We start from the raw sequence: 16,913 nt of genomic DNA, 5'->3' as shown, positions 1-16,913 counted from the left end.
CTAAAAATGGCAATTTTTCACTTAACCCATGTAATCGCCAATCCAAAATCCATCAAAGGCTGCACATGACCAACACCGGTCGCAAATGACAAATTAACATGGCATCCAGTCATCAGACGTTTAATTATGACCCTTTGATAATTTATTACATATTTTTCTCACTCAGAAGTGACATTCTGGAAAAAAACAACGCTGTATTCATCCATTTCTAAATTTATAGATATTTATGTATGGATAATGTTAAGCATTGAAAAATATCTGAATGGACGAGGCATTATTATGCAGAAAATCCTATATAAATATATTTTACGGTTTTCATGATATAAGCCGCAAAATATTGGGTTGCACGATTTATGAAACACACTGTACTACACGGACACAACTTAGAGTCGAGAAATATTATTAGACATTTCTTTATGAACATATTTATGCAAAAATATGCAAGATTTACTAGTACTAATCAAACATTAGCGGATCGAATTGAAGTCAAAGAACTCTGTATAATAATATATGTGAGAGGATTTGAATACCTACCACTTTTCTAGGAACATAGAGTGTCAAAGCACAATATTAGACCAATATGCTCCAAAGTATAAATTATTTAACACAATTTTTGAGAAATATTATTGCAGATTTAGATACTTTTTTTTAATTCCCTGCGTTGGTATCTATGAACGAATCAAGTACCATCTAATTGTGATCCTTTACAGAGATCCATATACTATTATGCTCGTCTCTACCTATGAAATCTGAGAATATTAATTAATGTATACGAATCCCGAGAATGTATAAATCTCAGATGTTATGCTCCACAATAACAAACTTATCCCATTCAGTGGCGGAGCGGTTAGTACAGCACGCTACGACACCAGGGGTCCCGGGTTCGAATCAAGGCCAGAGCATGGTGTTCTTTGAGAGTGTACCTTCATCAATTTTATCACATTATCGCTCATTCTCATCGTCGCGATTAGCCAAAAGTTGCAGAAAAGCGACGTAAAATACCCTACTTCAATTTCATTCAAAATTTTCACTTTTAACAGTAAGTAAAGTTCACTTACTAACGCAAGATGGCTCTGATAAAAGACTTTGTAAAGCCAATTTGGCATTATTTATTTATTTGTTTTTTAAGAAACTTACAGCGCGTTATTGTACACAATATTGCGTATAATTATTACTTCATATAAGGTATCGGCAATTGTATTTATGAGAATAACATTTTAAAAATTATGTATGTTTTAATATAACATAATGGGAAAATTTGTTATGCCAGGTAATTCAACTTTCATACCTTCATAATAACTTCAAAACTCGAAACACGATTTGCATCCAATTGGTAATTTTAAAAACATTCTTAAACACACTATTACACTGCACATCATCATGAACAAATCGCATAAATAACTCTGTATGCAAATCACACAAAGTTGTGACCCAGAAGAGCATTTCAAACTGATTAGGCATTATTTTAATAGGGCACCAATACTTTAGAAGGGCACAACGATGTTTACTATTTTCTACTTTTCCATTATTTTTTTTTACGTTCGAGCCCCTCTTGTATCATTACTGGGAGCAAATGCCTCTCTTCCCATTAGCTACTTCTCTAGTCTAATGGACATATACGTTTCTCTCGCCGCTATAAAATATTGCTTCTTGTTTCAATTAATACAACATTAACGATGTTGTCAGCTTTGGTATAAAGTATAATGGACAAACCCACCATATACAGCATTACAGATTTCTGTGTACAGCCATAGTCGAATAGTCCGAGCTAGAGGTACGCAAAAATTACTACTTATATTGTCTCGTAGTGAAGCTCAGTCGATAGATCGATTCCAGATTTCAGTAGTCCACTTGTACGATCAATCGTACTGTTAGGTCACACATCGCACAGTTCTGAATGAAACGTTTCCTGAACGCTGGATCGGAAGAGGGAGTCTAATTGCCTGGCCACCGAGATCCCCAGATTTGTATTCATTAGACGTTTTTACATGGAGCTTCATCAAAGATGTTGTATGCAGGAGGAAAGTCCACGATTTGGGTGATTTGAGACAAGAGTATCGCTGAAGCGGTTGCGCTAATAATGCCTCAATTGCTGGTCAACACTTGACACGAGCATGAGTATCGTTTGGACATCTGTCGAGCTACAAGTGGTGCTCACATTGAGGTGTGCCAGCGTACATAAAAGCTTTCGGAGTTACTTTGTACAAAACCGCTACAAGAAAGTTAATAAACGTTACAGATGCTAAAACATATGTGTGTTTTTATATGCCTGTAGCCCGGACACCCTGTATAATAGTAGGCAAATTGTCATTCAAGAGGTTCATTCGTTCCTTTTTCCCAAATGTGGGGTCAAGAGTTGAAACAAAACGCAAGAATAAGCATACGACAACCTCAACTCCAGAACAATTCCATATCCAAGAAGCACATACTGCATAATGAATTAGAAAAAGAACCTAAATAGTGATGGACAATTTGCATATTGTTATACTTTCAGTTCATTGTACAATAGATACACGAATATTACTGTCCTCCATTGAATGGAGAAGGATGCAATAAAAACCAATTTGATCTTAACTTTCACTTCAGTGGAGAAATTATGACAAGACAACAATAAAATGTTCAATGTTTATAGGGCAGGAATTGGTATAATGATGAATATGCTAATGGGTACGTGACAAAAATGTGTTCAATTTCCCATGAAATGGGTTCTTCTGTATAAAGAAGGCAAAGTGAAACGTCAAAACGTATGTACAATTAATGCAATACTATCTCGCATTTGAATGTATACTGTTTCAGCTTAATCATGTACACTGACTGGCAATTTGGAGGCTTTCTACGTGCCTCTTTATAGACAGTAATAAACGAAGCACAATTGCTGTATCAACCGCAGCGATGTAGGCGGTTAGGGCGTAGTTTCAATACCAAGGGCATGGTTTCAATTTCCGTCACTAGAGTTCACTATGGTTGCTTAATAACTAACGCCAGGCATTTTATGTAGCCAAAACATGTAAATATGTACATAAATATGAAGAACAAATCAATAAAACATGTTAATATAATTATTAAGATGTGTAAACTCGTTTATTCCTGTGCTACTTTTAAATTTTTAAAGCTTTTCGAAGTTGGTTACTGCAAATCTGCAGTCACTATTCTTGGAATTGGAGGATATTATTTACGAAATACGGCAGTAATGAGTAACAAAGGACACAGCGTGTTCTGATTTTTGGTGTGTTCTTTTCATAGCTTTAAGCCAGATTAAGTGGTTAAATTGTCACAACCGGATTCAAAATTACTGATTTTTGGGAGAAATCATGTTTTACATTAGTTTTGGCACATATAAATATTTGTCCCACTTCTATTATACAATGAAAAGCACAGAAAGGGCGCAAAACCATATTACGTGTAAAAAAACACACAATAAACTGAAACTATGTAATATTCCTCAATATGGTATGTACGTAGTTCCTAACATCGACATTCTGCGATATTGATAATTTTTGCATAGCTACATACAAAGAAAAAATATGTAAATATGCATAGAAGTAATGGATGAGAAATTCGGTCAACTATTGAAGTGATTATCGTAGACCAAATTTAGATGTGTGTTCAGCTGATCACAACACTTCCTACCAAAATAGACTTCGAAGAAGTTGAGGCCTTAAATCCATGCTACGCACACTCCAAAAAATATGAAAGCGAATTACTACCATAAGTGGTGTAACAATCAAATTGGTGCAAGACAACATTTGATCGAGCGTTAAAGGACTCCATACTAGGTGTGTTTTGACAGCAAATGGTGTAACACTAAATATGGTGTCAAACAACTGCAATTCCAAATTGACACGAAAATGAGTGTCACGGTGCTACCACTTTTGGTGGTAACCCAGGTGCATTCAATGGCGTATGCTGGTTTAACTAGTGGGTAATCTCCGACACTTGATTCATCCATCCACTCCTGAAATCTCCCTGCGGATTTACCTCAACATCCATACAGGATTTATGAATATATGTGGAAAATTTTACCTTATTGTTGCGACCACTATCGATTAATTGTTGTGATTTCAGTTAATCTCCGTTTATAATTTCAAATAATAAAAGAAGAAAGTATAATAAAGCTATAAAAAAACCTGTAACATAGATTATGAAAGGAATGTGCTAGTGAAGTAATCCATGCTGTTGTATTGATTCAGTTAGGTTATTTTACGTCGCTTTTTTGCAACTTTTGGCTAATCGCGATGAGTGATGATACGATGAAATTTACAAAGAACACCCATGCCCATGGCGGTATTTGAACCCTGGACCTCGGGTATCGTAGGGAGCTGTGCTAAGCACTCAGCCACGAAGGTTGGTGTAATTTCTTGATATTTTAGTTTAAATTTTAATTTATTTAATTATTTTTATCTTCAATATTTATTCTTTTTCCTTTGACAAATTCTGTTGAAATAGCACAGATGAGGAAGTCAGAAGCAAATATAAAATTAGAATTAACATGGAATTGGTTTACAAATGTTACTCAGATTTCCCTGTTTCTCGCGCACTTTCAGATGTATTTTCCTTACTTTTCTTTTCAGTATGTAATTTGTGAACCAGAATTTCCGTTCCGGAGAAATTTCCGTCGTAAACAACACAGCTCCTACGATACAAAGGCCATTCGGGGAAGAATGGTAGAAGAGGGTGCCAGCCGAGGGAACGGAAAAAGACTCTGGGGTGGAGAGTGCAACCGGTGGACTCTCTCCAGAAGGAGATTACCCTGGCCAGGGAATCACCGCGCCCGAGAAGCAGTGTTTCCTTCCCCTCTTCCTCCAACCCCGCCAAGGGTTTAAAGGAAGCCGGTGGAATCTCGACAGGGTGAGATTCCACCAGCTGGATAATGCCTCTCGGGCATTCAACGGCAAACGGTTGAAAACATTTGCTCGCTGGTAGCAAATAAATGTATGAATCAAAGATTGGTTCGGAAGAATGTTGCGAAAAAATTTAAAAAAATAAAAACTTCTTTTTTTAGCAGGGTCATCTCTGATTACCTAGATGACCCAGAGTATACGCCGCTGGTGCATTTTTTTTCAGTAGGTTATTGTGCTGGACTGTTGTAGATATATTGTTTAATTATACCTGAAAAGAAAATGAGAGCACTATGGGTCGGTAATAAGTAATAAGCATTCACTGGAGAACGAACCCAGGACCCCGTGATGGCAACACGACAGAACTCTGCCAGGGAGGTTCGAGAGGACCACGGAAGGGCAGTGACAATGAAGCTGTCGTGGCCTTCGTTGAAGGTATAGGTGGCAGTAAATTTCAAAGTGGCCAATTGTCCATTGCTATTTTCATTCTGTTTTCCTCTACATCCTGCTTATTTTTTAAAGGAACGCTACTAAAGCTGGACTAGATCTACTTCTGTATTTCTTTGTACTTTCTGTACAATTGCGTACAAAAGCGGATTATCCCTATTCAGGACAATTGGTCTATTGTAGATTGATTGTGGTTTTAAGTTCAATTGATGCACATAAAGGCAAATGGGGACTGGACCTACAGTTTAAAGTGGAATCCGAACCACCATGTGCCTCCACCGGGTATCGAACCAGGAACCCCTTGATTACAAGGGGACGAAGCTACCACTGCGCTATCGGGGAGGCAATTGGTCTATTATTGCACTTACCACAGGCTGCCCAAGTCTGTCGAAAGCAGTCGACTTTCGATTTCGCCACCGAAGTTCAGGCCTGGGAATGGTTGTTGTTCATTGTGAGTGCCCCTTCATCAATTTCATCCAATCATCGTCACTATTAGCCAATAGTTGCAATACCTATTATTATTTGTACTTTGTATTCTTGTCACTTAGCGTCGCTTTTCAGTCACTTTCATCAACATGTGTTTCTTTATAAAAGCTACAAATTTTATATATTCCATATATTTGATGAATATTTTAATATATTGAAATGATTAAGAATCGAATTACTTGAAGCCTGGAGGAGAAAGCGGATAAGAAATTCCTGTTCAATGTTTTACGCCAATATTACAGTTCCTGATTTCTTTGATATTATATGATAATAATGATGTAATGATAACAATTATCTCAATATATGGCAGTCGTAGTTTTCTTACAGTAATATGAATTATACAGACTTGGTTAACGCACACATTGGTTATTTAGAGACATTCAGCATGTTATCCAGGGAAATCTAAACTAACTGTAGACTACAACAATTCTTGGATATACATAATTTATCGCCAGGCGAGTAGAAAATAAAACCACTGTGCAAGCATGGTGGTCATAATTTCAACATTGCATCGCATAAAACTTGAATCTCCGGTATTTTCCAAACAATCCTAGCATAGTATAACAAATCAAAATTATTATAATGCCCTATTAAAAAGTGCTGACATTATTTTCGCTAACGTTTGCCGTTTTTGTTCAAATTACATAAAATAAATATTATTTAATTAAAATGCTTTCTTTAAATATTTTATACTACGTATTTACGTAGGTTCTTCGAAAGTATATTCCAGTATGAGGCTGTAAAACCAAACTTTATAAACTTTTTTAAAAAACAAATCAGTGCGATTTTGGTCTACAGGTTGGTGAGAAAACTTGCTTGAAAGACGGCATTTTTAAAGATCCAATATGGCGCCGTATTTTCAATATGGCGACCATAATCTCTGGGCCCTACCTCAAAAATTGTTCCTACTGTGTGCAGGTAAAGTGTGAGAAGTTTCATACTTTTCGCAGAAACGTACAATTCATCAAAGAAAACAAACTTCAACTTTATGTACATGAATCCATCGAAGTAATCTAGTTGGCAATCTTAATGCCGCCCAACTTATTAATGCACAAACATTTTGTATTTTTCTTCGCGCAGGATTGTCATGTTTTATGAGTTCCTTAAACACAGTTGCTATGCAAAAATCTTGCCGATAAGTGTAGGAAATTGGGTTGCAAGGGGTGCCCCTTCGACGAAGTACACTTGGACTGTGTGAATGTATGTTGCTCTATGTTGTGTCTTTGTTTGGGCTGAGTGCCACTTTACAGCCTTAGCTATTAACTGAAGTCAGAATATTTTCTCTCGCACATTACGGTCGTATTTTTAGTTATCTTTTAGATAAGGTAAGGAGCTGGACTACGTATCATGTGAAAATTGCCTAAGTGCTGACGCACCCAAGAATTTAAATTTCAATCAATCAATCAAAGTGTAGGATTTCGAAAAGAAAAACATGGATCATGAAAACAATATGATGAATATTAAGGGTTATAGTGTAAAAATCTAGTTGGTGCATAACATATTCGGGATAGATTCTGATGTGAAGTAAGTGTGTTTACTTACATTACTGGATTGAAACTAACATAAAAACTAAAATGCACATAACAGAATTATGGGTATATCTAAAGCGGCTTAAGGATGCTGCAACAAAGAGCCTTTCAGCAACAGATAGCACTCTGGAGCCATCTAACATGCAAAAATGCTAATTACATCACGACAAAATGTCATTAAGTAAAGTGATATACTAGTCCCACTTTTCAGCCTTTATTGTTCTCTTAACTCTTATTTTCTCAAGGAGAAAATCGAGGAAAATACTCTTCCGAGTATAAAAGAGCTTGTGGCTAACACAGCACCATCATCCACGCCTGAGTCAGCAGAGAGAGACAGAGAGAAAAAATGTCCTCCATGAAGGCGCTACTGATCGTCACAGCAGCCCTGGTGGCCATCAACGTCTGCAGCGGTGAGGAGGACCTGATCAACCTAACACGAGGCAAACAGCTGATCCATTGTCTAGAGGATGGTGACTTCGGGTGCATCAGGAACGTGGCCGTAGCTGGTCTGCAGAAGTTGGTCCAGACCAAGTCTCTTCGCTTGTTCGACGGGATGAGTCTTAGGTTTTCTGGTGACGACAGTACAAGGATTGCTGCAGCACGAGCCATCGCGGATAGCAACTGGTCTGTCTTCATGGCCGAAGTCTTCCCCAAGATCGTCCAGAGTACCTCGCTGAATGCTGACGAAGCACGTGGTGAGTAGAGTTAATCTTCATAACATATCTGATTGTTATGCATTTGCAGCTTGGAAGCGAGTCACAACTCCCGTAGCATCCAATCAACAAGTGAGCCGCTGACGTCATCTCAACCCATGCACCTACCGGTAACCTTCTTACTCACGCGCCAACTGTTAATAGGTTCGCTAGTTGGGTAGTGTGAGATTAATTCAGTACATTTTCTAGATGTCATGCAGCTTGGAAGCGAGTCACAATTCCAAAATCCTCCAATCAACTTTGAGATGCTGATGTCATCTGAACCCAGGGCCAATAGCTAACCCTCTTGACCACGCTTTACGCCATTTATAGACTCGCACAGTCCGTGAGATGTTCCGAAAGTAATAAGACTGCGTTAGCAGTGTCATATGAAGAAAAATCCAGTTGGAGTTACAGCAAATTCTCTTGGAACATGGGAATATATTATTAATATATATATTCTTATATTCCCAAACATTAGTAACAGAAGGGGGAATTCACCATTTAACACTCTTCAAATACCAACCTATACTAGTGGACATCTATGAACAAACCATCAACAACACGATTCTTACAGAGGATTGATTATGTCGGCTACAGATCAAGGCGCCAGAACGTCGTTAGTCTGCAAGAATTGAGTCTAGGTTGTACTACATGGAAGAGAAGTTGACACTTGGGTGTCTCCAGAAAAGATCACAGTCCACACATTCCCTCCCTCCCCAAGTACTCTCTGGCTAGAGGTCACCGATCCAATGTAGAGTCATTAGTGGTCGACCCATAATAGTCCTATCGAAAATTCTTCGTTCTGTCCACAAATTTCTTCAATCATCGTTCATCCCATTGTGATTAGCTACAATTGCCGGATACACAAAAGAGGCGAAATATGGAAATTGAACACATTTCGAAAAACTGATTTTCTTCACCATATCCTGATTCTTATTTCTGTAAGCACTTTGTTATTATGTATGGGTTGGTTAGGAATACTTGATCGAAAACTGTTTTTATCTAGTTCGCTGTATTCAATGAAGGAATTTCCTATGTAATTGCAGGTAACAAGTACAGTCATGGACATTTCTGGATTGTAACGACTTCATTTAAAGTTAATGGGATTGTTACAACCCAGAAGTGTCCAAGACTGCACAAGGGGCCCAGAAGCTAATCTTGGGGAAGGAGAAAATGATTCAATTAACAGTACGCCTCTGACAACAGCGCTGACCATTAGCAACTTACCAATTAAGACTAGAAGAAATGGTGCTATCATTTACGACCATCTCTTTGTGTTTCAAGGAGGCCAATCTTACTGGAGTACCTGGCCATGTAATTCTGATCCTGCGTTGCCAAAATGTTCGTTTAACAATGCCAATTACTACTGCATGACAGACATTCATAGCATCCTAGGTGCAAAGCGCTCCTTGGCTCTAAGAAATTTGGGAATATATGCACAGTTACCATACCTGGAATAGTCACTCATAAGTTCAGGAAATGCATTATAAAATTAAGAATTTGCAAGTCAGCAAGCAAAGTTAATCTTAATAATTATTAATTAATTGTTGCGAGATAATTCCAAGTGGGATCATAGCATAGTCCTCCAACATCTGCTACTGATTGAAATTTCTAAATGGCCTAGTGAGATGAATATGCTTCTTATTGAAAATCTAAAATAAGCTTTTGATACATGTCAATAACTTATTGTCCCCGTCTTGGTGACTCATGCCATGTATAATTGATTGATTGATTGATTGATTTCATTTATTGCACTTCGTTTTTCTGCTACTCTTGGCTAATCGCAAAGATGAGTGATGATATGATGAAAGGACACTCACAATGAACATACATGCCCAGGCCGGGATTCGAATCCGAGACACTTGGCATATTCTTTACAAAAATAATGTTTGTGTATATGCAATCCTTATAAGACTGCAGATGGCTAGTATTGCAAGTGTTTATAATGCATTTACATTTCCATTGTAGGTCACAACAGGTGGAGGCTGGCAGTTCCCTTCCTGCTTGCCAAAGGATTCTACGCCACTCTGCTTGTCCTCGGCTTGCTAGCGGCTAAACTGATCGCCTACAAAGCCCTGTTCTTTGGAAGCGTCTCCTTCCTTCTATCGGCTATCACTGGAATTTCCAAACTGGCCAATCAGAACAAACAGAACCAGGGATACGGCGGCTACGGGGCTTCTGACAAGACTTTCGTCGACCAGATGGTCTACAACACCATTTCCCCCAGCAAGAGAAGACGGTCTTGGGTAGCCGCTCCAGTTTTATCAAGCTAGGTAAGTTGGTGAAGTTTTCAAATCATCACTGAGGGAATCTTTATGTGCAGGTTAGAAGCGAGCCGCGAAAGTGACGTTGCACTTTTGGCCCCTCCTACTGCGCACGTCATCGCGCATGCTCCTCCCAGTAAGGAATAGGCTCGTTTACGAACAGAACTGTACACCCTGTATCGGGAATCTGCGGAGCAAGGCCGCGCATAACGGAAGAGAAAGGGAGTGGGCGGAGAGAAGCAGCGCGCGCTGTTAAAAACGGCTGGTAACTGCAGCCGCGCTTCCTCCTCCATGCACTCACTTCACCTCTACTTGCGCAGAGACTCGTTTTCGTTCGCTTCCGCCAGGGATTCCCTGACAGTGTCTCAAATGCTGTGAAAGTCAATAAGAAAAGTCTCCGTGGTGTGTTGGCAGCTTGTCAAATACAGTTAGTTTGTTTTGGGTTTCTTTTTGGTTTTAAAAAATAGTAACATGATCCGAGTTAAACACAAAGCTTTTAGTTTAGAAAGTCAATATGATTATAAAGTGAATACGTTTTAGTTTCTCTTTCCACAACAAATAAAATAAAGTAAAGAAGTCCAATTAATGAATGTCCAAGAAGTGGATAAAGGGAAAAGTCATGCCTTGTGAAAACGTTATTGATTTTGAGTAACTACTAGAGCCATCTACAAATAATAATTACATGTGTGAGAATGAATAAATTAATGTGTTTGATCTTGTTTCGTAAATATCAAGTAACCCATGTGTTCATGCATATGACCAGTGGTTGATTTAAGGGATTTTTCACCCTCCCTCCCGTCTCTAATTTAGATAGAGTTTTAGTGCGATGATAACGTTGATACATTCTGAAGTGAGTGTCAATCATTTTGAAGTATAGAATATCTGATGTTCAGTTTTCACATAGTAAGAAAACATGATTGGTTGTGAGAGTTGCAACTGGAAAAGTGATGATGTTAATTACGTAATTTTGTCGCTTTGATATTAAAACTTGAAAATGTATTATTTATTTCAGATCATCTGATAAATCAGATTTCAACTTAAGATGAAACTCTACGTCGATGCTACAAAGAATCTACCTTCAGAACTCTGTCTCTCAACTGACTACATTCCTTAACTTATTTGCAGTAATTTATTTTTTTAATACAAAGTCAAAATGTAAATGTAATGTATTGTCAAATTTTATATCTGTTGTTTGAAACAATAAAATGTGATCCAAATATATTTTTATTTATCTATGAAAATTTCCAAAAAAAATTATATCAGCTACAGAAATGATCATTGAAATATCCAAGAAGTTAACACTTAATTTAATGTAAAACTATATTAGTGATTTTGGATTTTTCATTGAACTAATGTAGCGTTTGTACTGCCATCTTCGATTTTGGATTGCCGCATAATTGAAGAGACGTGTTTCAAGGAAGCATCCACGTATTGAGTTGAAAAAAAATATAGAATGCTGGATTTGAACATAAGGCCTCCCTGATACGAGTACATCGGTTTAACCCCTCACTAGAACCCCGTCTCTCTCGCTCTCTCTCCTCTATAGCAGATAAGGAAATGGGCTGACACGAATGAACGCCCCATTACTACAAGAGTGACACATAGATAATTTGATTTTGATTGATTTTTGTAATTTAGCGTCGCTTTTGATACTTCAACTGTTGGCCAATCGTGACGATGAGGATGAATAATGATGAAAAAGCATATTCACAAAGAACACACGCGCGCAGGCCAGGATTCGAACCCGGGATATCTGGAGAGAGTTATAGAACAATTATATCGAACCTTCACATGTTCGAAAACAAGATTTGAGTTCAGTGACTACGTTGTAATTAAATTGCATAAATAATTAATACCTATACATACACATATCCCTTTGATTATTGTCCTCATCGATGGCGTAGTGTGGGCCTCCCCGATGGTGTAGTGGAAACGTCGTCGCCTTGTGATCAAGGGGTCCCGGGTTGGATACCCGGTGGAGGCACAGTGGTTCGGATCCCACTTTAAACTGTATGTCCCGTCCCGATTAGCCTTTCTGTGCATAAAGTGGATTTAAAACCACAAATCAATCAATCAATCAATCGATGGCGTAGTGGTAAAGTCGTCGCCTTGTAATCACAAGGTTTCGGATTCGATGTTTTAAACGAACTGCTAATGGGGATGTTACGATTGTCGCATGAAGGTATTATTTCCCAGATTTTGCTGACCAATACACTACTATTAAAATTTCAGCATTTTGGTTCCAAATTTTGCACTTTTGTTTGCTTTGTTTCATTTCTGCAACATTTAATTTTGTTTTTTGGGTTCTAATCATGAAAACTGATGTCTCGGTCGTGTCCGTCCTTCCACCTCAAGTATTAAAGTCTCAAAACTACCAACGCCATAAAGGAAATTTTGGTGGACTAATATACCTATCATATAGTAGCTCAACGCTACTGTCCGTCTGGCCGTGAAAGGTAACAACCGATATAAAGTGACCTGTGGATATCACGGAAAAGAGCAAACGTGAAGGTTTTTAATTTTCTAAAATTGAATACCTGCCGAATACTAATTTAAAGTGATGTAAATTATATCGATTTTTCAGCATGTAATCGAACACCAACAATCTATTTTCATGTTTCGAAACTATTTGAAAAAATCGCAAATTAATCACATGAATTTATATCCAATTTCTCAGTCAACCTATCCATTTGCCTACTATGGAAAACAATCGATATCTATCATATTATTGTAGATAAAAAGATGTGGTTTAGTTGACTGGCCTACTGTCTTACTGCGATATAAATAATCGTCATTACGTAGTTCAGTCTATGAGATAAACTAGGGCATTACGGATCAATTGTTGATTAACTGTCTTCGTTTGCTGTTGCCGTTCGCGGGTTAGTAAACAGATGGCAGTATAATCGGCTGTTTTGTTTTGTTTTGTTTTTTACGTCGTTTCATTTCTTTCGTTTATCCGTTTTACGGCCTCTCTGCATATTCTTTTATTAATCATGTTCGTATTTCTTTCGTACACATTCTCAACAAATCCGTCATCCAATCTGTCGGTTTATTAGTTTACGTATTCTCAGCATATATTTTAAATGATTACCTCGTTTCTGAAACAGATCTCTGCATTACTAAGTTCAAAATTTAACACGAATATTTGTTTATTTTTTTCAATGTGGGTCATTCATACATGGATAATCTCGAAACTTTATTTAGAAATTATGTCTTTAATTTCAGGAACTGTTCTTACAAGAATAAGTTACTGAACTTCAAAAAGTAAATACCGTTTAGCATACACGGATTATCTGAGTATTAGTGTATCCGTATTATCTAGATATATGAATTATTTGGGTTATCCAAAATATTCGGATATCCGTATTGACCGAATAGTCGGATTATGCATTTCCTCTGAAATCGGATAATTCGAAATCCCGATATCCGTTATCGGGCTCTTGTGGCTATCCCTACTCAAAACAATAAGTATTGAAAAAATATTTTTTCATGTACGACTGGAAGCTTTATCATGTACAGAATTTTGAATACGTGATATGAAATTTTCGAAAGAAAGGAAAAATTCATCTCCTTGAAATAGACGAATCACAAACATCCATCCCCTTTAAATAGTCGAACCACAAAAATGAAATTTGCCAGAAAGTCAGATAAAAGTGTAGTATACTAGAAATATTTTAGAAAGCAAACGAAATCTCTGCGAGGGAAATGCTTTAGCAATTCAAGTTTGAAATTTGAGCATAACGTTCAAAATGTGTTCAAAATTAAGATTTGGACACGAAATCATATTTTTTGTCATTTTTTCTTTAAAATGAGTCCTCATACACGCCTCTATGTGTTCATCCATAATGATTGTATTACATTTATCAGAAATTAATACTTTTTATTTCTACAGCATAATTCACAGTTTTCCAATTAAGTATACGTATATTATACACCGTGGTGTCAATTATAAGAAATCAACAATGTACTACCTAGGTATATGAAAATTACATTAACCAGCTTTAAAATTTCAATGCAGATTTTAATAACCACTAATAAATGAAAATTGGCTAAAGAATGGAGGATATGAAACCCTTGTACTTTCAAACAAGTAGAGCCCATTTGGTATTGCATCTTGACTGTCAGGTGGAAATCCCTAGTTCGATCCCCAAGGTGGGTGATTTTAGGTGATTTCTGTGCCAATAGTACAGTATAAGTTGAGGTTTTAGATTTAACCTTACTCTGTATGAACAGTACATTAATTGTTTATATTGTATATACATATGTTTCATTTTTCTGTATCTTAATTTTTCTACTGCAACAGTAGTGTCTCTAAAGTACCCATTGTAATATACAGTTCTTGTAAAATCGACCCGCGAAACCGAAACAGGACTCTCGATAAATGGGAATTCATTCTATTATTTTAAAGTGAATCCACGCCGATTGCGAGGAATCTGCTTTAACTTTCGCCACCAGAATTATAGCAAAAAGACATGTTTTTAAAGTTGCTTACAATAGTTTATAATACCTACGGTACCATAGTTTTAAGTTGCCTTGTATGTCTTTCGGTTAGCAATTTTTATATCATATTTGTCGATCTCATTCATGTGCAAACTGTTGTAAGCAACCTATGTAAACACTTTCTTATAATAAATGAATTAAAATAAACATTCTTGTCCAGGCTGCATTATTTTTATTTTATTTTTGAAAATTGCTATGTGTTGTAATAAATACTCACAAAAACCAACCAGACAAGGACTGACGTGTAACCTTACTTCAAACAACAGTAATAAAGGTAACTATGATTTTTATAATTGGCATATTATTTTGGTAAGGATGGTATATTTCTGAAATTACAGAAATTCATGTTGTGAAGAAATAAAAATTGCATTACGATGCTTGGTTAGAGCATGTTTATTCATTGCTATTTGAGCATTTTCGATCTTTAAGGCATACAAAGAACATTCATAGGTCGACGAAGTAAAATGTTTTCTGAATTTCTTGAACTTCTTAAAAGCTAAGTTTTGCAACCAGACAAATTCTGTTGGACCCGTGAATATACTATATAGTACAGTCGAAACCGATTATAACGACTCCAAAGAGACAGCCAATTTACGGTGGTTATAGCCGATAGTCGAACAAACAGTTTTTTCCCCTCTAAACATTTCAAATCCGTAAGGTTTATGTTTTAAACTTGCTGTATGTGCTATAATAGTCATGAATGAAACATCCTCCTTCCAGTTACCGTATTACAAAAATTTATTACAGCACAAAAATGAAAACACAGTACAGTATTCTATACATAAATTACTGTATGTACTCTCCTACAATAAGTGTAATACTGTAAATTACGAAGGCCTGCACGCAGTATCTGTTCCAGAAAATGCATTCTCGTAGGGATATCCATGAATATGCTACCCGCAAGCGGAAGATTTTCGATTTACCCCATCATTCTAACACGGCCTACAAATCATCTTTCTACTTTTCGGCCCACAAAGCATGGAATGCATTGCCTGCAAGCATCGCATGTATAAAGAACCCAGTAAATTTCAGAGGTAAGGTAAGAGATATACTCTTAATGGAACAATGGCAGAGTCGCGGCACATATTGAAGGGATCAAGTCACTACATGAAATAGTATTTTTATTATTATGTATTAATTTTGTCTTTTATTATTACTTATTATTTTGTATTTTGTATTTGTAGGTAATCACTTTGTGTATTCATTTAATTTTGTGTATCTCTTACAAGTATATATGTATTATTTTACTTGTAGCTCACTGCTCCACATGCAGTTTATTATTATATGTAACATGACATTGACAAGGGTTAGGTGGCAGAGCAGTCTATAGGCTGAACCTCGCTCGCTTAATAAAGAAATGTATTATAATTAATATTATTACAATGTTGTACAAATGTGAAAAATTAGAAAACTCCAACACACATTACATAACCACAAAAATCAAAAACCAATACACTATTATTCCACTTCTGTACTTTAGAAAAAAGGGACATATTATCGGAATTTAATTTTCTGGTTTTCTACAATAACAGCTAAGACAGTGTTGTTTATTTATTTTTAACCAGTTGCTTTCACTTTAAAATCCAATACAGTAACACATACTACTACAGTATACTGTTCTACTTCATGTAATCAGTTATGTTTGTTTGCTTTTTGCACTTAAGATGTGCGTACGCATTTTGCATTTGAGGATGCATTCGTGTCAACGCCTCAGTATTGTCATTTGTATTAAACTCTTCTTTGAAAATAAGATTTTTTTGTAAAGTTGTCACTGCACCGAGAGCTTCGTTAAGTGATAGCACACCAAACTGTTCTTCTTGTTCGTTTCCATTTCCGTCAATCATGTGTTGGCTTTGGATGTCAGCTACAATTTCTTCTTCCCTCTCTGAGGCGCACACGGATAGGTTGTTGTCTACCTCGGCAAAGTTCTCTACTTCACAAGTTGACAAAGATGGACCAAGTTCTTGCATCTAATCGCGCCAGAGGAATGTCATCCTCCTCATCTTCATCATCAGCACCGTCAGTTGTTGAAACGTGTCGCCCTCATCGTGGGATGATGAAGAAACATCTCTGAAACCTGCATGTTTAAAACAATTGGCAATGGTCCTTTGAGTGACATTTTCCCACGCTTCTGATATCATTAAAATTGCATCC

At 36.9% G+C, this 16,913-nt stretch overlaps 1 protein-coding gene across 1 annotated transcript; it reads left to right on the top strand.

The window, feature by feature from the left end:
* Positions 1-7,619: 7,619 nt before the first annotated feature.
* LOC145989331 (uncharacterized) lies at positions 7,620-11,463 on the top strand. The gene is made up of 3 exons (XM_083124667.1): positions 7,620-7,995; positions 9,964-10,268; positions 11,272-11,463. Exons 1-2 carry the CDS (start codon positions 7,647-7,649, stop codon positions 10,266-10,268), a joined length of 654 nt encoding a protein of 217 aa, XP_082980793.1. The 5' UTR covers positions 7,620-7,646; the 3' UTR covers positions 11,272-11,463.
* Positions 11,464-16,913: the final 5,450 nt, after the last annotated feature.

Source organism: Lepisma saccharinum, chromosome 6, assembly GCF_977018435.1.
Source record: "Lepisma saccharinum chromosome 6, izLepSacc3.1, whole genome shotgun sequence".
Lineage (NCBI taxonomy): Eukaryota > Metazoa > Arthropoda > Insecta > Zygentoma > Lepismatidae > Lepisma > Lepisma saccharinum.
Note: the sequence above shows the minus strand (reverse complement) of the source record. Positions and strands in the feature narration are given on the sequence as shown.

Bases quoted from the DNA above. Each gene is read 5' to 3' on its own strand.
- LOC145989331 (XM_083124667.1), top strand. From the start codon at position 7,647: ATGTCCTCCATGAAGGCGCTACTGATCGTCACAGCAGCCCTGGTGGCC. The intron at 7,996-9,963 runs GTGAGTAGAGTT...TTTCCATTGTAG, and splicing joins GAATGCTGACGAAGCACGTG to GTCACAACAGGTGGAGGCTG.